The 26,537-nt window shown below is 49.9% G+C and overlaps 1 protein-coding gene across 5 annotated transcripts; it reads left to right on the forward strand.

Moving 5' to 3' along the window:
- The first annotated feature begins 134 nt into the window (after positions 1–134).
- pofut1 (protein O-fucosyltransferase 1) lies at positions 135–23,688 on the forward strand. Of its 5 annotated transcripts, none has more exons than XM_069919830.1 (8): positions 135–429; positions 6,001–6,187; positions 11,544–11,665; positions 13,034–13,216; positions 13,333–13,445; positions 15,249–15,448; positions 19,252–19,494; positions 22,700–23,688. In XM_069919830.1, exons 2-8 carry the CDS (start codon positions 6,013–6,015, stop codon positions 22,954–22,956), a joined length of 1,293 nt encoding a protein of 430 aa, XP_069775931.1. In that variant the 5' UTR covers positions 135–429; positions 6,001–6,012; the 3' UTR covers positions 22,957–23,688. The 5 variants fall into 5 exon arrangements, with proteins under 5 accessions (XP_069775931.1, XP_069775936.1, XP_069775932.1 ...); XM_069919831.1 differs by having other exon boundaries at positions 136–429; positions 15,249–15,441; XM_069919834.1 differs by lacking the exon at positions 22,700–23,688 and adding an exon at positions 21,662–22,693 and having other exon boundaries at positions 136–429.
- The last annotated feature ends 2,849 nt before the right edge of the window (positions 23,689–26,537 follow it).

The following is a 26,537-nucleotide window of genomic DNA, read 5'->3' on the forward strand; positions in this document are numbered from 1 at the left end:
ACAGACCCCTCTGACGGTGAGTGAGGACCAGGAGCCGGAGCCAACAATGGACGCCTCTATCACGGTATTGGCCAGAGCGCCGTGACGTGACACTGGACAATGACCTCACGCGATGCTTTGACACGGGCCAATGAGCTGCAGTGGCCTCAGTGGGACAGGCAAGGCCGTGTTGGGGGCCAATGAGCTGCGTTGTGGCTCATTGCGTCCCCTTCTCACCAATGAATTAGGCGCAGTGGATCAGCACTTGGCCAATGGACTGCGGTGGCTCACCTACTAGCCAATGCTCTGCGCGCTTGACGCAGCACGTCACCTGTTGCCGTGGGGAATGGGCGCCCGCGACTCTTGGCTCCTGCTCCGGGAAAGCGTCCTGCTGCCGTCTGGCTCGGGGCTCCTGGTTCTCGTGACATCTCAGTACCCCAGCCCCCGGAGGTAAGGAGAGCACAGGCTGCCCCCTTCCCCCCCTCCTCCCCTTCCCCCCCTCCTCCCCTTCCCCCCCTCCTCCCCTTCCCCCCCTCCTCCCCTTCCCCCCCTCCTCCCCTTCCCCCCCTCCTCCCCTTCCCCCCCTCCTCCCCTTCCCCCCCTCCTCCCCTTCCCCCCCTCCTCCCCTTCCCCCCCTCCTCCCCTTCCCCCCCTCCTCCCCTTCCCCCCCTCCTCCCCTTCCCCCCTCCTCCCCTTCCCCCCTCCTCCCCTTCCCCCCGCCCCCCTCCCCTCTCCTTTCAACAGGAGGACAGAGGGGACCTCTATTTCAGCCAAGAGTGCAAACGAAGGAGGAAAACGTGTGTGGACGCGAGTAGATGGAACCTGGAATCTTTGCAAATTGTGTGGAGTCAGAATTGGATTGCCTGTAAAAGCAGAGAGGAGTAATGGAGGGAAAGTATTCTGTCTGGAGATCAGAGGCTGGGACCCCTACTCTCTGTGATATTTATATATGATCTCGATGAAGAAATGGAAGGATGAGTCAGTAAGTTCGCGGATAATATGAAGGAGTTGTGGATGAAGCTGAAGGTTGTCGTAGGTTACCATAGGAGATAGACAGGGTGCAGAATTGGGTGGAAAAGTGGCAAATGGAGTTCAATGCGGATAAGTGTGAGGTGATGCATTTTGGAAGGACAAACCAAAAAGCATGTTATACCTTTAACTTTCCAGAGTAAATAAGCTTGATCAATTAGAGAGGGATGAAAAAAGAAATTTAGTACAATAGGGGTTTCCAAGATAAAATGACTTAGGCCAAAAAATCTCCGGAATTGAAACCATATACGTAGTGTATGTTTAGCCATTGGATTATCAATTAGTTTATATAGTTTAGTAAGAGTAAAAGGGAGAGCAGTTCCCAAAATAGAACTAATTGAGAAATTTTGTACCAGTTTAATTTCTAAATTTACCCAATGGGGATTTAGAGATAATTTGGAATAATTCAACCAATACCTTAAGTAACTAATATTAATTGCCCAATAATAAATTCTAAAGTTGGGTAATGCCAATCCTCCCTCCAGTTTAGATTTCTGTAAATATTTTTTTCCCAATCTAGGATTCTTGTTTTGCCAGATATATGAAGACAATTTAGAATCGACCTTATCAAAAAAAGATTTAGGAACAAAAATAGGTATAGCTTGGAATATATATAAAAAATTTAGGTAAGATCATCATCTTAATAGCATTAATTTGGCCTATCATGGATAGGGATAATGGTGACCAATTGGTAAGTAAACTACCGATCAGGTCCAATAGAGGGAAAAAATTAGTCCTAAACAAATCTTTATGTTTTTTAGTAATCTTAATCCCTAAATATATAAAATAGTCTCTAGCTATTTTAAAAGGCAAACTATCATAAATAGGAACCCATCCATTAAAAGGGAATAATTCACTTTTATTTAAGTTCAGTTTATATCCTGAAAAATTACTAAATTGGGCTAATAAAGATAAAACTGCAGGAATAGAATTTTCAGGATTGGAAATATATAGCAATAAATCATCTGCATATAGTGATACTTTATGAATATCCCTGCAACGAATAATACCAGTAATATTGGCTGCTTCTCTGATAGCAATTGCCAAAGGTTCTAAAGCTAAGTTAAATAATAAAGGGCTAATTGCCCTGAAATAATCGAAAATATGGGTATTAGTAAAAACCGAGGCAACTGGGGAATTATAAAGAAGTTTAATCCAAGATATAAATATTGGACTAAAATTAAATTTTTCAAGAACTGTAAATAAATAAGGCCATTTTACTCTTTCTCAGCATCTAATGAAATAACACATGTTTTGGTCCTGTCCCTCTTTACAGAATTATTGGAAGGAAATTTTTTCCATTATATCTACCGTTTTGAATATTGATTTACAACCACATCCCATTACTGCAATTTTTGGATTACCTATGATAGATTTGACTTATTTATCTCTTCCTGCGGATCGTATGATTGCTTTTCTTACACTAATGGGTAGAAGATCTATACTATTGAATTGGAAAGAGGTTAATCTTCCCACTGCTTTCCAATGGTTTACCCAAACTATACTATGTTTAAATTTAGAGAAAATTAGAAACTCTGTCTATGAATCCCCTTCTAAGTTTGAGTTAACCTGGCGACCATTTATTCAATATTTTCATTTGTGGTGAGTTGATCTGGCTCTGTTTTCTTTTTATGATTATGTATGATAATTGGGCTGTTAGATGAGATCGGAGTGATCGGCGTGGTTTAGCTATATCAGTAGGTATTTTTTTTTAAGTTTTTAATTCAGATTTGTTTTTTCTTCCTTTTTGGGGTTTTTTTTCTCTTTTTATATATTTTTATTAATTATATCATTTTTTTTAGAGATAGTTCATACTCTAAACTGATCTAAATTTTTTTTATGATATATTTTTATTCTGCAATATTATTGTTTAATATCTCTGTCTCTTCTCTCTCTTCTCTCTTTGGCTTGGCTTCGCGGACGAAGATTTATGGAGGGGGTAAAAGTCCACGTCAGCTGCAGGCTCGTTTGTGGCTGACAAGTCCGATGCGGGACAGGCAGACACGATTGCAGCGGCTGCAGGGGAAAATTGGTTGGTTGGGGTTGGGTGTTGGGTTTTTCCTCCTTTGCCTTTTGTCAGTGAGGTGGGCTCTGCGGTCTTCTTCAAAGGAGGTTGCTGCCCGCCAAAATGTGAGGCGCCAAGATGCACGGTTTGAGGCGATATCAGCCCACTGGCGGTGGTCAATGTGGCAGGCACCAAGAGATTTCTTTAGGCAGTCCTTGTACCTTTTCTTTGGTGCACCTCTGTCACGGTGGCCAGTGGAGAGCTCACCATATAACACGATCTTGGGAAGGCGATGGTCCTCCATTCTGGAGACGTGACCCACCCAGCGCAGCTGGATCTTCAGCAGCGTGGACTCGATGCTGTCGACCTCTGCCATCTCGAGTACTTCGACGTTAGGGATGAAAGCGCTCCAATGGATGTTGAGGATGGAGCGGAGACAACGCTGGTGGAAGCGTTCTAGGAGCCGTAGGTGATGCCGGTAGAGGACCCATGATTCGGAGCCGAACAGGAGTGTGGGTATGACAGCGGCTCTGTATACGCTTATCTTTGTGAGGTTTTTCAGTTGGTTGTTTTTCCAGACTCTTTTGTGTAGTCTTCCAAAGGCGCTATATGCCTTGGCGAGTCTGTTGTGTATCTCATTGTCGATCCTTGCATCCGATGAAATGGTGCAGCCGAGATAGGTAAACTGGTTGACCGTTTTGAGTTTTGTGTGCCCGATGGAGATGTGGGGGGGCTGGTAGTCATGGTGGGGAGCTGGCTGATGGAGGACCTCCGTTTTCTTCAGGCTTACTTCCTGTATTATCTCTGTATTAATTCATTATTTACTATGTATTTTTCATATCTCTTTGAACTGTATGTGTTTATAAATTATAATAATAATAAAAAGATTGGAAAAGAAAAGGAAGGACAAACCAAAAGGCTGAGTACACTGTTAATGTTTGGTTACTAAACTGTTAGGCACATGGATGGAAGAAAAATAAAGGGTTACGGGTTAAGGAGGATTTAGTATTTTTTTGATCAGAATATGTAGGTCAGCACAACATTGTGGGCCGAAGGTCCTTAACTGCTGTTTTTATTTCCTGCGGGACTGAATGATGTTAATTATCCAAGGCAAGGGATCGATGGGGGAACGTGACCCCTGACCTGCATCCACGAAAGGGGGGGGGGTCAGAGATCAGTTAGGCAGGTACCACGGGTCAGGGAAGGGGTTCGTTCACTCATGTAATCGTCCAATTGGTTGTCTGACAGGAGGCAGAGAGTCGGTATAAATGGGAGTTTTTCAGGTTAGCAGAGAGTGGTAAGTGGGGTGCCACAGGGGTCAGTGTTAGGCCCACAACTGTTCATCATTTACATTGATGACTTGGAGGAGGGGACAAAATGTGATGTAGCCAAGTTTGCGGATGACACCAAATTGAGTGGAAGAGCAAATTGTAATGAGGATGTCGAGAGTCTGCAGAGGGGTATAGTTAAGCTGGATGAGAGGGCAAAGGTCTGGCAGATGGAGTACAATGTTAGTAAGTGTGAGGTTATCCACTTTGGCAAGAAAAATAAGAGCTGAATATTATTTAAAGGGTGAAAAACTACAACATGCTGCTGTACAGAGGGACTTGGGAGTGCTTGTGCATGAATCGCAAAAAGTTAGGTTGCAGGTGCAGCAGGTTATTAAGAAGGCAAATGGAATGTTGGCCTTCATCGCTAGAGGAATTGAATTCAGGAGTAGGGAGGTAATGTTGCAACTGTATAAGGTACTGGTGAGACCGCACCTGGAGTACTGTGTCCAGTTCTGATCTCCATATTTGAGGAAGGATATACTGGCTTTGGTAACGGTCCAGAGGAGGTTTACCAGGTTGATCCCTGGGATGAAGGGGTTGACTTATGATGAAAGATTAAATCGTCTAGGATTGTATTCGCTCGAGTTCAGAAGAATGAGAGGAGATCTTATAGAAACATATAGGATTATTAAGGGTATGGATAGGATAGATGTAGGAAGGTTTTTTGAGCTGGCCGGGGAAACTAAAACGAGAGGATACAGTCTCAAGATTCGGGGAAGTAGATTTAGGACAGAGATGAGGAAAAATAGTTTTTCCCAGAGAGTAGTGAATGTTTGGAATTCTCTAACCAGGGAAGTGGTTGAGGCTGCCTCATTAAACATATTTAAAATTCGGTTAGATAAATTTTTACATGATAGAGGAATTAGGGGATATGGGGAGAAGGCAGGTAGGTGGAGTTAGGTCATAAATTAGATCAGCCATGATTGTATTGAATGGCAGAGCAGGCTCGATGGGCCATTTTTGGCCTACTCCTGTTCCTACTTCCTATGTTCCTATACCATGTAATAGTTCCACCCCTCCCCCCTAATGTTTGGCCCAAAAATTGTGTTTTTTCCCTGTGACCCATGTTGAAGTTGACCCCCCCCTTTATTTTTGGCCCTAGCCCATTGGATCTACAAACAACCCAAATGTGGATACTCGCCCCCCCCCCCCCATTTGCCTCCCCACTGGAGCTGCCAATGCCCAACCACAGACTCTCCACCCAGTCCCAGCCATCTGAGTTCCTGACACCTTGAACGATGCAGGTCCTCACCGCGGTCAAAAATATGACCCTCCCCACCAAATTTGGCCTCTATGGTTTTGTATGTCCCAAAGAGACATGGAGAGGAGCATCATCCCAGTGCCTTTGTCCAAGATGAGAAAGAGACACGAGAAATAGTCCCATTGGAGATGTTGAGTGACCGTGGACCCCACCACCTCCTCCTGTCTGGCCCAGCAGCGAACCCAAGTTCCGGGTGTCTGAGTCGTTTCCCCAGCCCCTGGTTCCAATCCCACGTGTTCGGGAGTTCAAAGTAACCCCTGGAGGGGGGCTTGAACTGAGTTGCATTTCTCTGGCGCTTGTCGCCTCCCTTTCCGTGGGAGTTGGATTAATGGGAGAAGGGGCCCTGACTAACTCCACCTACCTGCCTTCTCCCCATATCCCCTAATTCCTCCCAGGACCCAGTGAGGATGGAGTCCCTTCCCACGGAGACAGGGAAGATGACGCGGGATGAATTGGGCCGCAGGACGGGTCTCATCATCCTCCTCCTCCTCCTCTGGTGGGACAGCCTATCGCAGGCCAGTATGACCTCGGACCCTCCGGCCTGGGACGAGAATGGCTACATCCTCTACTGCCCGTGCATGGGTAAGTCTGTCGACGTCACACACGAGTCCCGCACAGCGCTGAACAGGCCCTTCGGCCCAACCCGTCCAATTACAGGGCTCATCCCATCTGCCTGCATTTGCACCCATCCACACTTCTTCCCAAATATCTTTTAAATGGTGTATCTTCCTCTGGCAGCTCTTTCCAGATACGATCCAGCCTCTGAGTGAGATAGAATCCCCTCAAGTCCCTCTTAAGTTTCTCACCTGAACCCTATACCCTCCAGTTACATTTATAAAATCAAATTATAAATTTAGACATACAGCACGATAACATGCTCTTCCAGCCCACGAGTCCGCGCCACCCAATTCACCTGGGCGTTTTAGAAGGAGGAAACCCACACAGACGACATACAAATTCCTCACGGACAGCGCAGGATTTGAAACCCGATCACTGGCGCTGTAACAGCGTTGCGGTAACCGCTATGCCAACCATGCCACTACAGAATCATCTACCTGGCGGAAACCCGTCGTGAACTTTCATTTGATCTGCGCCCCTCCTGATTTTGTAAACCTTCATAAGATCACTTGTCGGCCTCCTTTGCTCCAGGGAATAAAGACCCAGTCCATTCGCCCCAGAAAGCTAGCTCTCACATCCTGGTGAATCTCCTCTGCACCCCTCCCAACTTATTGTCATCCTTCCTACAGATGGGCGACAAGAATTGTGCCTTGTCAAGTTTATTGTACAAGAACAACCTGACAAAACAGCGATCTCCGGTCCTCGGTACAAAACATGCAGACACACACCAGACATACACACAAACAATACAAATGCAGGACAAGTATTTAATCTATACAGATAAATAAATATTGTTTTGTACATTAGTCTCAGAGGGTTAGTGTGAACAGTCCCTTTGGTTGTTCAGTGTTCTCACTGCCTGTGGGAAGAAGCTCCTCCTCAGCCTGGTGGTGCTGGCTCTGATCCTCCTGTATCGCTTCCCCGATGGGAGCAGCTGAAAGATGCGGCGTGGAAGGGGGTCCTCAACGATTTTGTACGCCCTCTTTCGACAAGGATCCCAGTAGATTGCGTCAATGGAGGGGGGAGGGAGACCCCAGTGATCCTCTCTCCCACACGTAGTCCTATGGATTGACCTACGATCCAGTTCTCTGCAGCAAACATATCCAAACTGTGATGCAGCAGCCAGGACGTTCTCGATAGAGCTCCTGTAGATTGGCTTCTGGAAGTGTAGTTGCTGTTGTGAGGAGATGCTGAGTGCTCCACATGTGGTCTCAGTGATGTCTTGCATCAGGAGTTGCTGCCTTTTGGACTTTGGTCCCTTGCCCAGTGTGTCAAACACCTTGTGGATGTTATAGTAAAGTTGTGTAAGACGTTTGAGACAGAGTATATAGATATGTTTTTGGGAGATAAATTGGGAAAGATTTGTTAGAGTAGGTTACATAAAACAGATTTTATTTGAAATACTGGAGCTCTGCTAATGCTAGACATATCAGGGCTTCCAAGCTTTTCCAAGAGCTTTGAAGAGTGCTCGAGACTTCACTAATGGATTGTTGTTTACAAAAGGCAACAGATGAAAGAGCATGTCGGAGCCACTGCTGTCTGGAAGAGAGCTTGCACTTCTAAGTGGGTCATGTGGTTTTGCCAGCAGAAAGTATCAAACAGGCTTTCTCTCGGAGAGAGGGAAGAGAGGAGAGAGAAAGAGACACGCACACAGCTCACTTGTACAGTGGTTACAGCCAACAGAAGCAGCTGGGACTGGAACAGGACAAGCTGGCAAGCTTATGGAAAGCCCAGTTGTAAGACAGCCTGGTCAAAGCCCTTGTGGTTCATGCAAGGGCTGTCTAATGTTTCACTTGGAATAAAAGAAACAGAAATGAACTCTGTGGTGACCTGAAAGAAAGAGGTTATCAACTGGAGAACCCTGAAGGGAAAAGTTTCGACAGCAAGACACCAGGGTGACTGATGGAAGTACATCAGTTGTGGATGTCCTGGAACAACAAATCTCTCAACAACAAGAACCTTCCTGAGCGGTTTTAAGCTCCAAAGCCTGGTGAACTTTATAAAATGTTAAATTCTGTGCACAGAATAAGAATTGCCTGCAACCAGTGAACTTGGAGGAATGAGAAGTGAGATTGGACTGTGAACCAAATAACTTTTCTGAACTCACACACACATTACATACACATGTGCTTTGAATTAGAAGGGGGTTACGTTGGATTAAGTAAGTCAATAGAGGTAAGTTAAAGTTTGATTCTATTTTCATGTTTAAACATAATTAAAAGCAACTTTGGTTGAGGGAGTCACATGATGTAAACAGCCCTCTCCAGAGAAAAAAAAAGTGTGAAAAAGCAGAGCTCAATAAACATAAAATACAGGAAGAGAAAGATAAAGTTACAGAGAAGAGACAGAAGATGGCACCCAAAAGAGAAAAAGTAAGAATAACAGAAAAGGGAAGAAGGAAATTCACTGCCTTACCTGCACATCAGAGCAGAGAGCCACCGTTGAGAGGAGTGGCTGCTTTCCGGTGTTGGTGAGTCCCAAGAGGAATGGTGTCCTCCCGACCAGCGGACTCCAAAAATGGTTCTCAGAGCCGAGAAGAGGTGCACAACTACGCATGCGCAGTGCACAAGTAAAAGAAAAGGTTAATGCCGATGGGAGAGGGACTCAGCTGAGGACCGGCCAGCTGAGAGACGCCCAGTATTGGGGTGTTTGGCTGGGGGAAGTAAACAAGAAAAAAGAGAAAGAGAATGAAGGGCTGGAAGAGGGTGAATGGCAATGGGGCGACCGACAGGGGGGCGACCCACAGCGGGTCAGCCCAGCAGCTCACCAGAGAAGGATAAAGATACAGAGAAGAGAAGCCATAGATACAGACACAGAAGAAGAGGAGGAAGAAGACCAAGAATTTCAAAGGAAAGAAGAAGGTAAAATAGAAGGACAAAGTTTAGATAAAGCCTTTTTCGAAGAACAAATTAGGTCATTAAAAGAATTTCTATCATTAGAATTTAGTTCAATCAAAAGAAAAATGAAAAGAGCTGAAAACAGAATGCAAAGCTTAGAGTTGGTCATGACTGAAATAGGGAAAAGAGTAGAAAATGTGGAGGAAGAGAAGCTGCTGTAGAGATGGAGATAAATGATTTAAGAGGGAAATTGGAAGAGAGCAGAAAAAAAATTAAAGAGACAAAATATATTGTCGCAAAAAATTGACTTATTGGAAAACTACAGTAGGCGAAACAACATAAAAATAGTGGGCCTGAAAGAAGGCCAAGAAGGGTCAGATATAAAGGAATTTATAAAAGGATGGATCCTGAAGGTGCTGATTCACATGAAGAAATAGAAATCGAAAGGGCGGATAGAGCGCATGTACCGAGACTGCCAACCACATCAAAAACTGAGATCCATATTGGTAAAATTTCTAAGATATACGACAAGCGAAAACATACTGGAGCAGGCAAAGAAGGTTAGAGAAGACAATAAGCCATTGGAATACAAGGGACAAAAAATATTTTTTTACCCGGACATAAGTTTTGAACTTTTAAAGAAGAGGAAGGAATTCAATAGGGTGAAAACAATCTTATGGAAGAAAGGTTATAACTTTATATTAAGACATCCAGTAGTATGCAAAGTATTCATTCCTAGGGAACAGAATAGACTGTTCTCGGACCCAAAGAAAGCCAAAGAATTTGTTGAACATTTGCAGGACAGAAGAGAGGAGGAGGAGTGACAAGAAGGATGACCGGCAAGAAAATATACAAAAATATGTAAAAATATAAAGTAAAGATAATGTATATATAAAAATGAATAAGAGGAAGGGAAGAAGGAAAAAAAGAGAGCTTTGTTATAAGTATAGGAAAATAGTGTTCTCGGGGGGGGGGCTTGGTGTGGGAGAATAAGGGTCACTGTGAAATCGGTTGACGCTTGCGAGTAAGTTTGCAAACCGAATGGAAAGGGGAAGTTCTGGTTGCCGTCAAGGGACAGGAGGCAATTCAAGGAGGGGAGGTTCATTTGGGGTTAAAGGGTTATTGCTTGTGGGGATTGTTGGGGTATTTCATGTCTTAAATGCGTTGTCATATTGAGATTAAAAAGGAAAACTTAAAAAACAGTAATGGAAAAAAGGGATGGAGATGGTGAAGAGGCGGAAAAGAAGTGAAAATAAAGATATAAGGTGGCCACGTTGGACCATATGACTATAAACATCAATGGAATATATAACCAAGTTTAAGTGAAAAAAAAATCACATATAATTTAAAAGGCAAAGTTATAATGATTGAAAAAAAACCTGGGAACCAAATATGGGGGAACATAACAGAAAGACCAGGTCTAGGACCACCACCACCTAAAATGATAAGAAGATAAACACGATCAGATTTAATGTGAATAAGTAGATGATACTCTTTTTTGTTTGTATTCCTTTTGTATAAAGATATTGTTTTATTGTGTTTCATATGTTCAATATTTACTGTTTTTGGAGGGGGGTGGGAAGGGGAAAAGGAGGGATGGGGAAAAAGAGAGAAAATGTCACTGAATATTTAAAGAGCGCATCTGTAAATATATTGGTTGATATGGTTCATAGTGCGATAAATAAAGAATTACCCAAAAAAAAGCAACTTTAGTTTAAGTAACCATTTGTCTTGGTGAATATCTATTGCTGCTGGATTTTGGGGTCCTCTGGGCTCATAACACGTTGGTGAGTCCAAACTTGGAGTATTGTGTGTAGTTTTGGTCACCGAACTACAGGAAAGATATCAATAAGATAGAAAGAGAGCAGAGAAGAATTACTAGGATGGTGCCTGGATGTTAGGAGTTGAGTGACAGGGAAAGGTTAAACGGGTTTGGACATTATTCCCTGGAGTGTAGAAGAACGAGGGGAGATTTGATCGAGGTATTTAAAATTATGAGGGGATACAGAGTAAATGTAGGTTGGTTTTTCCACTGAGGGTAGGTGAGATACAAACCAGAGGACATGGGTTAAGGGTGAAAGGGAAAAAGTTTAGGGGGATCTTCTTCACACAGAGAGCGGTGGGAGTGATGAATGTGGGTCAATTTTAACATTTGAGAAGAATTTGGGCAGGTATGTGGATGGGAGGGGTCTGGAGGGCCGTGGACTGGGTGCAGGTCGATAGGACTAGGCAGGAAAACAGTTTAACACCGACTTGAAGGGCCTGTTTTCTGTGCTGTGATGTTCTATGGTTCACCATCCTGCCTGCCAGAGTTGCCACTTTCAGAGAACGATGTACCTGCACCTCTCGGTCTCTCTGCTCTCCATCACTCTCCACCCAACCTTTCACTATGCAAGTCCAACCCTGATTTGACATTTACAGTCTTGAAGTTGGGGCCATCAGTCTAATCCGTGTATGTTTTCCTTTAAAAATAAATCACGCAGGTCGTTTTGGGAATCAGGCGGACCATTTCCTGGGCTCCCTGGCGTTTGCCAAGATGCTGAATCGGACATTGGTGGTTCCTCCATGGGTGGTGTACAGGCATCACACTCCCCCCTACACCAACGTAAGCCTGCAGTTCCGCATCACACTTACCCCTGAGATCAAAGGAGCCTGTACCACCTACACTCAGGCGATCCGAGTGACACAGCATGGAAACAGGCCCTGATAATCTAGCATGATGGTCAGCACACACTCAGTGGGCCGAAGAGCTTCTTTCTGTGCTGCAGCTCATCCGCTCTGCGTTACCCGTCCCATGTTCCGTCCCTTCTCTCTGAAACATCTCGCTGAACTCTCTTCAATGTAACCCCACCATTATGCATATTCCCATCTCTAGTCCTATCCTCCCTCTCTGCGTTCTCCCTCTCTGGTCCCACCCCTCCCTCTCTGTGTTCCCCCTCTCGGGTCCCACCCCTCCCATTTCCCCCTCTCAAGTCCCACCCCTCTCTCTCTCTCCCTGCATTTCCCCTTCTCAGGTCCCACCCCTCTCTCTCTCTGCGTTCCCCCCCTCGGGTCCCTTCCCCCCCCCTTGGGTCCCACCCCACCTCGGGTCCCCCCTCTCAGGTCCCTCCCCCCCCCTCGGGTCCCCCCCCTCGGGTCCCCCCCCTCGGGTCCCCCCCCCTCGGGTCCCTCCCCCTCGGGTCCCTCCCCCCCTCGGGTCCCTCACCCCCCCTCGGGTCCCTCACCCCCCCTCGGGTCCCTCACCCCCCCTCGGGTCCCTCCCCCCCCCTTCGGGTCCCTCCCCCCCCCTTCGGGTCCCTCCCCCCCCCTCGGGTCCCTCCCCCCACCTCGGGTCCCTCCCCCCCACCTCGGGTCCCTCCCCCCCCCTCGGGTCCCTCCCCCCCCTCGGGTCCCTCCCCCCCCCTCGGGTCCCTCCCCCCCCTCGGGTCCCTCCCCCCCCCTCGGGACCCTCCCCCCCCTCGGGTCCCTCCCCCCCCTCGGGTCCCTCCCCCCCCCTCGGGTCCCTCCCCCCCCTCGGGTCCCTCCCCCCCTCGGGTCCCTCCCCCACCCTCGGGTCCCTCCCCCCCTCGGGTCCCTCCCCCCCCTCGGGTCCCTCCCCCCCCTCGGGTCCCTCCCCCCCCCTCGGGTCCCTCCCCCCCCCTCGGGTCCCTCCCCCCCCCTCGGGTCCCTCCCCCCCCTCGGGTCCCTCCCCCCCTCTCGGGTCCCTCCCCCCCCTCGGGTCCCTCCCCACCCCTCGGGTCCCACCCCTCCCTTTCTGTATCCCCCCTCTGCAGCCCCACCCCTTCTTCTCTGTATTCCCCCCCCCCTTCTCTTTGGTCCCACCCCTCCCTCTGCATTCCCTCTCTCTCTGGACCCGACCCCCTCCTTTGTTTTACTCCCCTCCATGATGTCCCCCCCACTCTCCAGGAGGGGTAGAGGGTCTGCCCCTGCCTTGCTGCCCCTAAGGCCCTGCCTGCTGCTTCTTGTTTCCCAGGCGCATGTTCCCTACTCTGAGTATTTCCAGCTGGAGCGACTGCGGGACTTCCACCGGGTGATCAGCATGGAGAGCTTCATGAAGGATCTGGCCCCCTCCCACTGGCCGCAGGGTCGCAGGGTGGCTTACTGCTTTGATGCAGCAGCTCAGCGGAGCGCTGACAAGTCGTCCTGTCCCATGAAGGTGAGCATGATGGGGGTGGGGTGGGCTTCTGGACCACAATCCCGGCCATGAGAGTTGGGGGGGGGGGTAGATTTCGAGAGCCAGCAGGTTTCAAATGACTTCTGCCTCTCCTACAGGACGGGAACCCTTTTGGCCCTTTCTGGGACCACTTTGGCGTGGATTTCGACCGCTCAAAACTGTTCAGCGGGATTGCCTTCAACTCTTACTACAGGACCCAGTGGATGGATAGGTAGGGTCCCATGGTTCGGCTGTGTCCTGCCCGAGAGTTTGGGCGGGGGGGGAGGGGTGCAAGGCATTTTCAATGGGGGAAACAGGCTCCCCTTCTCCCCCCCCCCCCAGCTGCTCCCTGGTCTCCCAAGTGCAGTTGATGTGAAATGCAGAAGACACTGTGATTGTAGTAAAAACATTGAGACGTTTCAGGCCTGAGCCTTCCTTCAAGGTGTGACCAGAAAACAGGCTGAGAGAGAAAGGGGGGGGGGGGAAATGAAGTTAAGTCAAGTTTATTGTCATCTGATTGTACAACCCAACGAAACAACCTTCTCCATGGACAGACAACCAGACACAACACATACAGACATACATAGGACAAGTGTACATATAAATACGAATGGTCATTCAGCAGCCTCACTACCTACTGTTCCTCAGCCTGGTGATGCTGGCTCTGATCCTCCTAGATCTCTTCCCCGATGAGGGGGAGGAGTCCAGACCAACAGACAAAAGGTGTTAATTAGATATGGCAACAGGAAAGGTGAGGCTTGATTTTGGCTCTGTGAATGGAGACAGGGAAAAAGGAGGAGAGAGAGCTCAAGAAAGGAGACAGAGAGAGAGAGATAGGCTCCTTTCACCACCTCCTCACCACTGACGAGAGGGAGCATCCTGAGTTGGGCAGGCGTCCTGGGCATAGAGCCCCACCTCTGGTTAGAGCAAGCTGCCACTCTCCACTGCAATCTTGTGAACCAAGATTGAAGGGTGTCCACTCGATACAGAGACGCAGTGGAATTCCTTGAGCCAGAGGTGGGTGAATCTGTGGAATTTGTGGCCACGGGCAGGTGTGGAGGCCGGGTCATTAGGTGTATTTCAGGCAGAGATTAGCCAGTGCATCAAAAGTGATGGGGGGAAGTGGAGAGTGGGGAAATGGATCAGGTCGTGATCAAATGGCAGAACAGACTCAATAGGCCGAATGAATTTTGAGCGGCAGAGAGGATCACTGGAGTCTCCCTCCCCCTCCATTGACTGAAGCGGGAGTGCAAAATCGTTGAGGACCCTTCCACCCAGCACACAGCATCTTCCAGCTGCTCCCGTCGGGAAGAGATACAGGAGGATCAGAGCCAGCACCACCAGGCTGAGGAACAGCTTCTTCCCACGGGCAGTGAGAATGTTGAATGATCAAAGGAACTGCTCACACTAACCCTCCAAGACCCGTATTTACGAAACAATATTATTTACTGTATCTCCTCGTGTCTGTCAAATTTTTTTGGACCAATTTTTCATGTCAAATTTGGCATTTGACTTTTACACAGGTCATACTTTTGACCACGTTAAGTACCTGTGTCCAAGTCCTTGGGAGCTTGGTTAGGCAGGACCGGATGGTAAGTCCACGGTGGGGGCGTTGGGAGCTTAGATGGGGTGGACAGTCGGGGTGAGGAGCTGTGGCTGGGGCGTCAGGAGTTCTGATGGGTGGGCATAGTGATGGGACCTCGGATGGGGTGGGCAGTCAGAGTGAGGATCCATTGGGAGCTCAGATAGCCAGGGGCCAAAAAATGGGGGGGAGGGGGGGTTGACTTTTCCACGAGTATACAGTATTTGTATAGATGAAATACTTGTCCTGCATATGTACTGCGTGTCTGTATGTGTGTTACGTCTGGTTGTGTGTCTGCGTGTTTTGCCCCGAGGACTGGAGAACGCTGTTTCGTCAGGTTGTACTGGTTCAATCGGATAACAATAAAATTGACTAGTAACAGCAATCCATAGCAATGAGGTAACGGTGATTGACATTGCAATGGCAGTGATTTGACTGCTGCTCCTTTTGCAGGTACCCAGCCTCTGAGCACCCGGTCCTGGCTCTGCCCGGTGCTCCCGCGCAGTTCCCAGTGCTGGATGAGCACCGGCATCTGCAGAAATACGTGGTTTGGGCGGAGAAGTTTGTGCAGGAGGTGGAGGGGCAGATCCAGGCTCTGCTGTTCAGACCGTACCTAGGCGTTCACCTGCGTGTCGGAGTGGACTGGGTGAGAGGTTGGCTCCTGTTGGCGCTGCTGGGAGGGGTGGTCAGCTCGCGTGATTTCATGACCTCTCAGCTGCTGGTCCTGTGTTAGGCCTTGTGCCCAGGACCCAGTCTGGAATAGGCCTCTCAGCTGCTGGTCCTGTGTTAGGCCTTGTGCCCAGGACCCAGTCTGGAATAGGCCTCTCAGCTGCTAGTCCTGTGTTAGGCCTTGTGCCCAGGGCCCAGCCCGGTCTAGGCCTCGGCTGCTGACCTTGTTCATCCTCTGGAGCATGAATTTGCCCCCTGTGGCAGGTGACAAGCCCGGAAGCAAGGCCCAAACCCTGGAGTAGGCCTCGGCTCCTCATCCTGTGTATTTGGTCTCAACCCCTGATTCCAGCATCACCTCCTGGAGCAGGCCTCGGCTCCTGATCCTGCATTAGACCTTAATTCCCTAGAGCAGGTGTTAGGCCATGGATCAGGGGTCGCACCCCTGGAGAAGGTCCCAGGCACTGGAATAGGCCTTAGCTCTTAGTCCTGCATTAGGCCTTGCCCTCTGTTTCTGGCATCACACCTCCTGGACCAGGCCTCACCCAATGAAGTAGGCCCTTCGGCCCAACTCGCCCATGCTGACTGGGCCAGGCCCATTTGACTGCATGTTGAGGAAGAATGTTCTTGCAATGGAGGGAGTGTAAAGGCAATTCACCAGGCTGATACCTGGAATGGCAGGAATAACATGAGGAAAGATTGCACAATTTGGGATTGTCCTCGCTGGAGTTTAGAAGATTGAGAGGGGATCTCATAGAGACATAAAATTCTGGCAGGACTGGACAGAATGGATGCAGAAGGGATGTTTCCAATGGTGGGGGAGTCCAGAACCCGGGGCCATGTTTCGAGGATAATCGGCAAACCATTTAGGACCGAGATGAGGAGGAATTTCTTTACCCAGAGGATGGTGAAACTGTGGAATTCATTGCCACAGAGAGCAGTAGAGGCAGGTTCATTTAATATATTTCAGGAGGGAATTAGATGTATTTCTTCAGTATAAGGGAATTAGTGGTTACAGAGTGAAGGTGGGGATGGGGTACTGAACTTTAAGATCAGCCATGATCTCATTGAATAGCAGAGCAGGCACGAAGGACCAAATGACCTCCTCCTGTTCCTATCTTCTATTTTTCTATGTTTCTCCTCCCAGCCATAGATCTCATATTCCCTGTTTTATGCCAGCTGTTTGGACTTTGGGACTCTTTCCACCTTTACTTATGAAATTTAACAAACCAAACAAACATTGCAGCTCGGAAGCCTGCCCGTGTCTCTGAGGAGAGCCAGTTAACCTCACCAAAACTCAACTCCCTTGAGTTGTGCAATTTGGGGAACAGGCTCTTTGTCCCAACCTGCCTGTGCCAACCAAAATGTCCCACCTGCCTCACATCGCTCAGTGGTTTTCCAACTCCCCCCTAAACTCACATCCCACTTTAAGTAATCCCTAGGCCATCGGTCCTCTGTGATTATTAAGGAATTGCTTAAGGTGGGATGTGAGTGGGAAAGGAAGGTTGAGAACCACTGCTCTAGACCCAATTGTAACTGAAATATTTTGCTTGAGAAAAATTGTCATTGGCCCATTTCCTTTGGAGTTCTGAAACAATGCACATAACAAGTCAATGAGGGACAATTAAAACAGTGGTTTTCAAACTTTTTCTTCCCACCCACATCCTACCTGAAGCAACCTAATCAGAGAGTGCTGATGCCATAGGGATTATTTAAGCTGGTATGAGAGTTTAAGAGGGCTGTTTGAAAACCACTGCCCATCCCATCCATGGATCCGTCCAAATGTCCCACCTCCCTGTGTTTGGGCCACCCACATCCCTCCGAGCCCATCCCATCCATGGATCCATCCAAATGTCCCACCCACCCATATCTCCAAACTCGTCCTACCCACAGATCCACCCAAATTTCCTTTGGAAACAGTCCCTGCCTTATCCACCCCCTCCGGCAGCCCATTCCATACACCCAGCACTCTCTAAGTAAAGGAAAAGTTACCCCCTCAGTGCGGAGTGGTTAGTGCAGCGCTGTTACAGTGCCAACGCCCTGGGTGTGAATCCTACATTGGTCTGTAAGGAGTTTGTATGTTCTCCCCTTGTCCACGTGGGTTTTCCCCGGGGTCTCCCATTTCCTCCAAAAACAATTGGGGTTTGTTGGATGCAATTGGGTAGCATGGGCTCATGGCCCAGATGGGCCTGTTACCAAAGACATAGAGCCATTCATCCCATCAAGTCTGCCCTGCCATTCAATCATGAGCTGATCCATTCTCCCACTCAGCCCCACTGCCTGCCCTTCTCCCATCACCTTTGATGCCCTGTCTAATCAAGAACCCCTGCCTTAAATACACCCAGTGACCCGGCCTCCGCAACCATCCGTGGCAACAAATTCCACTGGCTCACTGCCCTCTGGCTGAAGAAATGCCTCCGCATCCTCCTGAAACGAACGCCAGCTTTGCATTTGCCTTCTTCGCCACAGTCTCAGCCTGCAAATTTACCTTCAGGCTGTCCCACACGAACAACCATGTCTAAATTTTAAAAAAATGTTCCAATTAAATCTCTTCCCCCCCCCCCCACCTTAAACCTATGTCCTCTGGATAACCAATTCTTCTTAAAATCAAGGTGGGTAAATTGTTCCCATGGGTGAGGGAGACCAGAACGAGGGGGCATAGCCCTGATTCAGGATAGTAGGTTTAGGTCAGAGATGAGGAGGAACAGCTTTTCCCAGAGGGTGGGAAACCTGTGGAATTCGCTGCCCGTTGAAACAGTGGAGGAGACCTCAGTAAATAGATTTAAGACCAGGTCGGGGAATTAATTCTTTGGACTCCAGCTACTTTAACTTCTCATAATATATACTCCAGACTGGGTCCATGGGTAAACTACAGTATGATGAGAACAGAAGTAGTTAGGTATAAAACCAATCCTGGAAAACGGGGATGTGGTGTCTGAATGGTTAAGAGATGTGGGGAAAAGGCAGGTCGGTGGAGATGAGCCCATCATCAGATCAGCCACGATCTCATTGAATGGCGGAGCAGGCTCGTCGGGCCGAATGACCAACTCCTGCTCCTGTTTCTTATAATACCCCCACTCTGGACAAAGGACTCTGTGCGTTAACCCAATTTATTCCTCTCATGGTTTCATACCCGACATCCCCCTGCACCCCGCAATCCCAGGCCTTCATAAATCCAAGTATTGAGTCCAGGAGTTGGGGTGTTATGGTAAAGTTGTATAAGACATTGGCGAGGCCAATTTGGAGAATTTTGTGTAGTTTTGGTCACCTCACATCGGGAACGATATCAATAAGACAGAAAGAGGGCAGAAAAGATTTACTAGGATTTTGCCTGGACTTCAGGAACTGAGCTACAGGGAAAGGTTAAACAGGTTTGGACTTTAGTCCCTGGAGCATAGAAGAACAAGGGGAGATTTGATCAAGGTATTTAAAATTATAAGGGGGGATAGACAGAGTAAATGTAGGTTGGGTTTTTCCACTGAGAGTAGGTGAGATACAAACCAGAGGACATGGGTTAAGGGTGAAAGGGGAAAAGTTTAGGGGGACCTTCTTCACACAGAGACCGGTAGGAGTGTGGATCAAGCTGAAGTCATGAATGTGGGCTCAGTTTTAACATTTAAGAAGAAATGTGGACAGGTACATGGATGGGAGGGGTATGGACTGGGTGCAGGTCAATGGGACTAGGCAGAAAAATAGTTTGGCACAGACTAGAAGGGCCGAAGGGGCCTGTTTCCATGGTTTTAACACCATCCACCTGCCTGTCTTTCTCCCATATCCCCCCTCAACACAGAGGAACGCCTGCAACATGGTGAAGGATGGCACATCTGGCCCCCATCTCATGGCTTCGCCCCAGTGCGTGGGCTACAACCGTCTGACGGCGCGCGCCCTCACTATGGACATGTGCCTGCCGGGCCCAGCAGAGATCGGGAGGGCGGTGGGCACCTGGGCGCGGGCCATTGGGGCCAGATCAGTCTACGTCGCCAGCGACTCAGACCCGTACACCAAGGAGATCGAGGAGGCTGTGGGCAAGATGGTGAGGCACGGGAGAGCAGGTGCCCCTCGGGAGCATTTTGTCACCCAACCCTGGCGGGGGGTGGGGGGGTCTGCAGCCTGATATGGACGACATATATTGATCTGTTCTCTGAGAGGACCTCCTGTTGGCCAATTGAGGGTTCCTCCTCTCAGCCCCGATTGTTCTTCCCCAGAGCTGTCATGAGAGTCAGCCACCTGGTCCATCGGTTCAATTAAATCACAGCTGATCTGGCTATGGACCCTGCTCCACTCACCCTGTAACCCTACTATTCCAAAATCAAATCTGTGTCTTAAATACATTCAGCGAGGGGGCCTCCACTGCTTCGTTGGGCAGAGAATTCCAGATTCACTGCTCTCTGGGAGAAGCAGTTTGAGATTTGCCCCCTTGGCACCTTTGCCTGCAACCATGCCTCCTTCCTCCCCACCGTTTGGGGACCCCAAACAGTCCTTCCAAGTGCAGCAACACTCATGTGTCTGCGGAGGTCACCTACTGCATCCGGTGCTCCTCTGTGGCCTTTGTCTTCATTGGAAAGACAGGGTGTGGACTGGGAGGTCACTTCACTGAGCACCTCCGCTCTGTCCGCACCAGAGATCTTGCAGTGGCTGACCATTTTGATTCCACGCCCCACTCCTGCGCCCATGTGTCTGTCCATGGCCTCGGACACTGACAAACCAAGACCACCTATACACTAGAAGAGCAACACCCAATATTCCATCTGGGCATTCTCCAATGGATGGCATTAACATCGATGTCTCCAGTTTCTGCTAGCCCACTCCCAGTTCTCCTTCCTTTTCTCCATCCCTGTCTCCTTTCCTCCAGCTCTCCACCCACTTCCCTCTCCACTCACAGAGCCCTTGCCCCCCCCCCCCATTCGCTGCTGTGCCCTCCCTCCCTTATCCACCTGTTAACTCCTGCCTGAGGGACCACACTCCTGCCACTGCGCCCCTTGCCATCATTTTGTTCGGGTGCCTGTCCACAATTTACTCACACCTTGATGAAGGGCTGAAGCCCGAAATGTTGGTTCTGTATCTATCTTTGCTGTATTAAGTTTGCTGATTGACCTGCTGAGTTTTTCCAGCATTGTGTTTTTACCCCAGTCCATACCCCACCCATGTACCTGTCCAAATTTCTCCACATTCTCCACTTTGGCTCGTTCCACACTCCCACCACTCTCTGTGTGAAGAAGTTCCCCCTAAACATCTCCCCTTTCACCCTTTGTCTCACCTACCCTCAGTGGAAAAAGCCTCCTTACATTTACTCTGTCTGTCCCCCTCATAATTTTAAATATCTCGATCAAATCACCCCTCATTCTTCTACGCTGCAGGGAATAAAGTCCTAAACTGTTTAACTTTTCCCTGTAACTCAGTTCCTGAAGACCAGGCAACATCCTAGTAAATCTTCTCTGCACTCTTTCAATTTCTTTTTGAAAAGTTAAATGTGCAGCACAGTAACAGGCCCTTCTAGTCCACAAATCTGTGCCACCCAATGGCACCCCACTAACCTACAACCTCCCCCCCCCCCCCCGTATTTATTGAACTGTGGGAGGAAACCAGAACTCCGTGAACCGCTACGTTAACCATCCCATCCAGGTAAGTTGAATGACCTGAACTGCTCCCACTGTGCTGATGGGGAGAGTGTTCCGGGGTTTGGGAACGGTGAAGAATTTTCACTTCGGGACGTTGCAGGTCGTGCGATTTGCATTGCTACCTCAGCCCTGCTTCCCTGTTCCTGTCGGGAGAGGTTCGGTGCTTCAGGAGATGCAGTCAGAGAACCCGGGCTTGTAACAGCAGGGCATCTGCAGAGGCTGCTCTTTTCGGCGTGCGTGGCGGAGGGCGGGATGGGGCAGGGTGAGGTCAGAGATAGCTTGCTTTAACTAGCCTGCTATTGAACCTCCAGTGAGTTGTTGGACCTCAGTCACCCAGGGCACAGGGAGGGGTCACATAGTGCTTGATGCTGAATGGGAAGACTTTTTAATTCTCTTTTTCGCCCCCTTTTCCCCTCTCACTGATTAATTCTCTCTCTCTCTTCACCCCCCCCATCTCTTTCCATCTTCCCCTCACTGATTGTCTCTCCCCACCCTCCCTCCCCCTCATTGATTTATTGTCTCACTCTCTCTCCCCGCCTCCTCTTTTCTCACCCCCCCGCCCCCTCTCCCTCCCCTACACAGGTCCGTGTTGTCCACCGCCCCTCCCAGCTTCCTCAGACCGACCTCTACATCCTGACCCAGGCCGATCACTTCATTGGGAACTGCGTCTCCTCCTTCTCCGCCTTCGTGAAGCGAGACCGTGATGTGCACTCCCGCCCCTCCTCCTTCTTCGGCCTGGACCATCCCCCGACCCCCAGGGACGAGTTCTGACCTGGATAGTGGGTAGGGAGCACCCTTTCCTCTGCCCTGGCCCCCTGACGGAGCACATCTGGCCACTGGGGGTAGTGGTTGGTGGAGGTCGGGGGAGGGGAGACATGCAAGGAACTGAGACAAAGAGTGGGCGATTCATTGAGCACCAGGTGCTCCCCCCCCCAAAAGAAAATCCACCTCCACCCTGGACTCCCCCTCCCTTCCCTGCAGAGCCGAGGTTGTTGGGCCTGAGAGCTCAGGAACCATTACCAGTGGTCTTCAAAGCCTGGGGCTTCACTCCCACCCCTCCTCCTGCCCCCTCCTCCTACCCCCCTCGCCCTTCATCCTGGCTCCACCCCCTCATCCTGGCTCCACCCCTTCATCCTGCTCCCTTCCCCTTGACCTGGCCCCTCCTGCCTCTCACCCCATATCCTACTCCTTTCTCCTTCCCCTCATCCTGCCTCTCTCTCCACTGCCCCCAGCAATCCTCAGCCCTCCATTTTCCCTCCACCCATCCCCCTTCACCCGTTCTCCCTCTCCCTTCCCCTCCACCAGTCCAGTACTTCACCTCTCCCATCCATTGCATTTTATCATCTCCATCGCCTCACCCCTCTTTTCCTCGTCCATTCCCCTTCCCTTCCCATCCATGTCACCTCCATTCATTTCCCTCACCTTCCACCACAACCCCTCTGTTATCCCCCCTCCTCTCTCCCTCTCCCACCCCCTCATCCCATCCATTTCTCTCACCCTCCACCCCTCTCCCTATCCCCTTCCCAATCCACTCTCTGCCACCCCCTTCCTCCCACCCCCCCCCCCCCACCCTTGGCCTCAGTGCATTGCAGCCCCTGAAAATTTTTGTGTGACCTTCAGGGGAGAGAGGTATACTCAGGGAAGAGGGTCCCCCCTCCTCTGCATCTGTGTGGGACCAAGTGGCTGCCCGTCCTAGGGTCTCGGTCGCAGGAAGACAAAAGACTTTCTGGAACCTCCTCCCAAGTGTCGTACCTGGCAGTGACCCGCGGCGCCCATCAGCCATCCACCCACCCACCCGAGCTGCAGGAGTCCCTCGGCTCCAGCCCGGGATAGGAGCGGGTAGCTTTAACCCCACATGGGACACCACGACCGCATGAGATTGGAGAAGGTCGGGAGGAAGCTGAAGGTGGACGAGTCCCTACGACCCAATGGACAGCTCGTCGTAGTTTCAAGCCAGTGGCTGCAGAGATAGACATCTTCACCTCCTCCGGATGCTGAAAGACCCGCTGAAATCCTCCAGTACTTCAAGGTGCCAGAAAATTTGAAACAGCCAATGTGACCCCAAAATCGATCTATTGGCTGATTCTGACATCAAGAATCAAGATGGCTACCGTATATCCCGGTGTGCAAGATGATTCGTGTGGAGGGGAACTCAGAACTTCAATCTAAAATGTTGGTTTTGAGCAATATCTTTTGTATAAGATGATCCCCTCAAATCTGACACTTACTGCTGACCAGTGGATGCTGTTTAAAGCCAAATCACAATATTTTTATAACAATTTGTCATTGAAAGGTTTAAATTTTATTTGGATGTTTTACAATAAACCACAATCAGCTCCTGTAAGGGCCACTTAAACCTGGACAGAGCCGACAACAGTCGGGTTGGGCGGATGGACCTCGCAGGGGAGCGTTGAGACTTCGCAGATAACTAACGGGGCCGGGGGGTGGGGGAAGACGGTGATGGTATTGAGGCTTCAAGGAGAGAATTTTAGACTCTTGGTAGATCCACCCTAATATTAAAGTTTCAGATCATCCTACACAGGGGGCACATCCAGTAAACGTTTAGCCAAACTGAATGTAATTAAAAGCACCGTGAAAGGTTTGACAAATTTGCTTGAATTCTTTGAGGATGTGACAGAGGTAACGTATTGATTTAGGGCAACTTGGTCGGTGATCGAGGACCAGGGTTCAAATCCAGCACTGCCTGTAAGGAGTTGGTACGTTCTCCCCGCGTCTGCGTCCTCCCGCCGTCTATAGCCTCGTGCACCGCTAAACCGAGACCACCTCTAAATTGGAGGAGCAACACCCAATATGCTGTCTGGGCGCTCTCCAACCGGACGTCCCTGGTTTCTGCTAGCCCACTACTCCCCGTTCTCCCTCTCTTCTCTGTCCCCTTCCCTCCAGCTCTCCACTCCTTCCTCCTCCATTCACAAAGCCTTCCCCCTGATAACTGCTGTGTCCTCCCTCCCTTATCCACCTGTTACCTCTTGCCTGTGGGTCCGTTCCCCTCTCCCCCACCATTTTGTTCGGGAGCTTGTTGACATTTTGCTCATAACTTGAAGGGCTCAAGGCCGAAAAGTTGGTGACTTATCTTTACAACATAAAGTTCACTTTCTGACCTGCTGAGTTTTTCCAAAATTGTTTTTACCCTAGTCAGTATCCTCCCATCCATGTACCTGTCCGAATTTTTCTTAAATTTCAAAATAGAATCTGCATTCACCCTCGTTTATTCCACACTCCCACCCCTCTCTGTGTGAAGACGTTCCTTATATAACATAACAATTACAGCACGGAAACAGGCCATTAGGACCTTCTAGTCCGCACCGAACCAAACACCCCTTTCTAGTCCCACCTCCCTGCACAATGCCCATAACCCTCCATCTTCTTCTCATCCATATACCTGTCCAACCTTATATAACATAACAATTACAGCACGGAAACAGGCCATTAGGCCCTTCTAAACATCTCCCCTTCCACCCTGAACCCATGCCCTCTGGTTTGTAACTCACTCACCCTTCATTTACTCTGTCTATTCCCCTCATAATTGTGCACATGTCTGTCAAATCTCCCCTCATTCTCTGACGCTCCGAACCTGTTTAGCCTTTTTCGTCTCTCAGTGCCTCAAGGCCCGGCAATATCCGAGGAAACCTCTGCCCTCTTTCAGGATTTCTTAAAAATTAAATGTATACAGCAGATAACAGGCCGTTCTTGCCGATTAACCCACAACCACCACACCCCACCTCCCCCCATATATTTTGAAAGGTGGGAGGAAACTGAAGACCCCGGAGAAAACCCACGCAGACACGGAGTGAACGGAGAAACTCCTTACAGACAGCGCGGGATTCGAACCCAAGTCGCTGGCGCTGGAACAACATTGCACTAGCTGCGACGTTAACCATCCCATCCAGGTACCTTTCCTTAAGTTGGGTGACCTGAACTGCTCCCCCGCTGCTGGTGGGGAGAGTGTTCCAGGGTTTAGGAATGGTGAAGGATTTCCACGTTGGGTTGGTGCAGGACTCAGAGGATAACGTGCGATTGGCGTGACAGACTCAGCCCTGCTTAAAACTGAGTTGGGTGGAAAATCCTTCCCTGTGTCTGACCCCGGGAGTGGTTGAGGGGACGGTGCGGAGGGAGCGTCACTCCGGGTCTGGCCCCGGGAGTGGGTGACGGGATGGTGCGGAGGGAGCGTCACTCCGGGTCTGGCCCCGGGAGTGGGTGACGGGACGGTGCGGAGGGAGCGTCACTCCGGGTCTGGCCCCGGGAGTGGGTGACGGGATGGTGCGGAGGGAGCGTCACTCCGGGTCTGGCCCCGGGAGTGGGTGACGGGACGGTGCGGAGGGTCTAATCCCAACTGTCCCTGTGCGAGAGATTCTGCAAAGGGAAGGTGTCAAATTTCTCTTCCCCCAGTATCATTCCCACATTGATCCCAGACACACATCTTGTAACCGGAGATGACACAACCGAATTCTGGTTCCTTCTGGCTCACTGGAGAGTGGTTCCTTCCTGGAGAAATGGGATGTCCTGGTCAATTGAACGAAGTTGCCCGTCTGCAGCGCTGCGCACTCCCGGTAGAGAGCAGTCTCACCAATACAGATGCAACGTGTGTATTATCCTTTCACCACAGCTCGTTCATTCAGTGAGATCAAGAAATCACAAATATATTACAAAATTTCGGTTCCACGCTATTTACACGTTTAGATTCTAACGCCCACTAGACCCTGCCAGAAGCCACAATCACGGTGCCTTTATCGCCGACGTCCCTGAATGAACATTTTACCTGGTTCTTCAATTCTGCTTTTTAAAAAGGCACAATAGCGTCTTTATTTCTTGGAGGAGCGGACCCCCGTCCCGGTCCCGCTGTCGGACCGGGAGGCTCCAGCGGGAGCAGGTACCGGATTATTAGAATCCAATTTGGTCTCCGGTAGGAAAGATCTGTCGGGAAACGATGACTGGGGCAGGGCGAGAAATATCAAAGGTGCACCATAACCCTGGCCCCATGGCACCGCTCCTTCCCCCAACCTCCCCCCCCCCCCCCCCCCACTCCACTCCATGGACACGTTCTTTCCCCGACCCGATGGAAGCCCCAGAAATCGTCCCGGGCCGAATTTGCCACTGCCCGCTGCCTGGATCCAGGAGGTGTCCCGAGCGACCCACCCAACTCGACGCGAGACCGAGCTGGGGGGGGGGGGGGGGGGTGGGGTGCTGAAATTTAGCCGCGACCCGAGGAGCGGCCCCCTTCAGCTATTCAAACAGGGGTGGGAGCTGCAACCATGTATCCACGGAACGTGAATGCAGAAATGAAAGGCGGTCGGGGGGGGGGGGGGGGTCAGTCAACCGACTTCAAGCATCTGTTACGCGGTCTAGCTCGGCGCAACACTCACCGTCCCCCTCCCCCCGCCATCCCCCGGTCTCCAATAGACCAGGGGAGGGGTTCGCCCGTAAGGAGTCCTCCTTCTGC

This window comes from Narcine bancroftii, chromosome 2 (assembly GCF_036971445.1).
Source record: "Narcine bancroftii isolate sNarBan1 chromosome 2, sNarBan1.hap1, whole genome shotgun sequence".
Lineage (NCBI taxonomy): Eukaryota > Metazoa > Chordata > Chondrichthyes > Torpediniformes > Narcinidae > Narcine > Narcine bancroftii.

What these genes read in the sequence shown, in the direction of transcription:
- pofut1 (XM_069919830.1), top strand. Translation starts at nt 6,013, where the DNA reads ATGGAGTCCCTTCCCACGGAGACAGGGAAGATGACGCGGGATGAATTG. An exon ending in AGTCGTCCTGTCCCATGAAG is followed by an intron (nt 13,217 to 13,332) that starts GTGAGCATGATG and finishes CCTCTCCTACAG; the next exon opens with GACGGGAACCCTTTTGGCCC. An exon ending in AGGACCCAGTGGATGGATAG is followed by an intron (nt 13,446 to 15,248) that starts GTAGGGTCCCAT and finishes CTCCTTTTGCAG; the next exon opens with GTACCCAGCCTCTGAGCACC.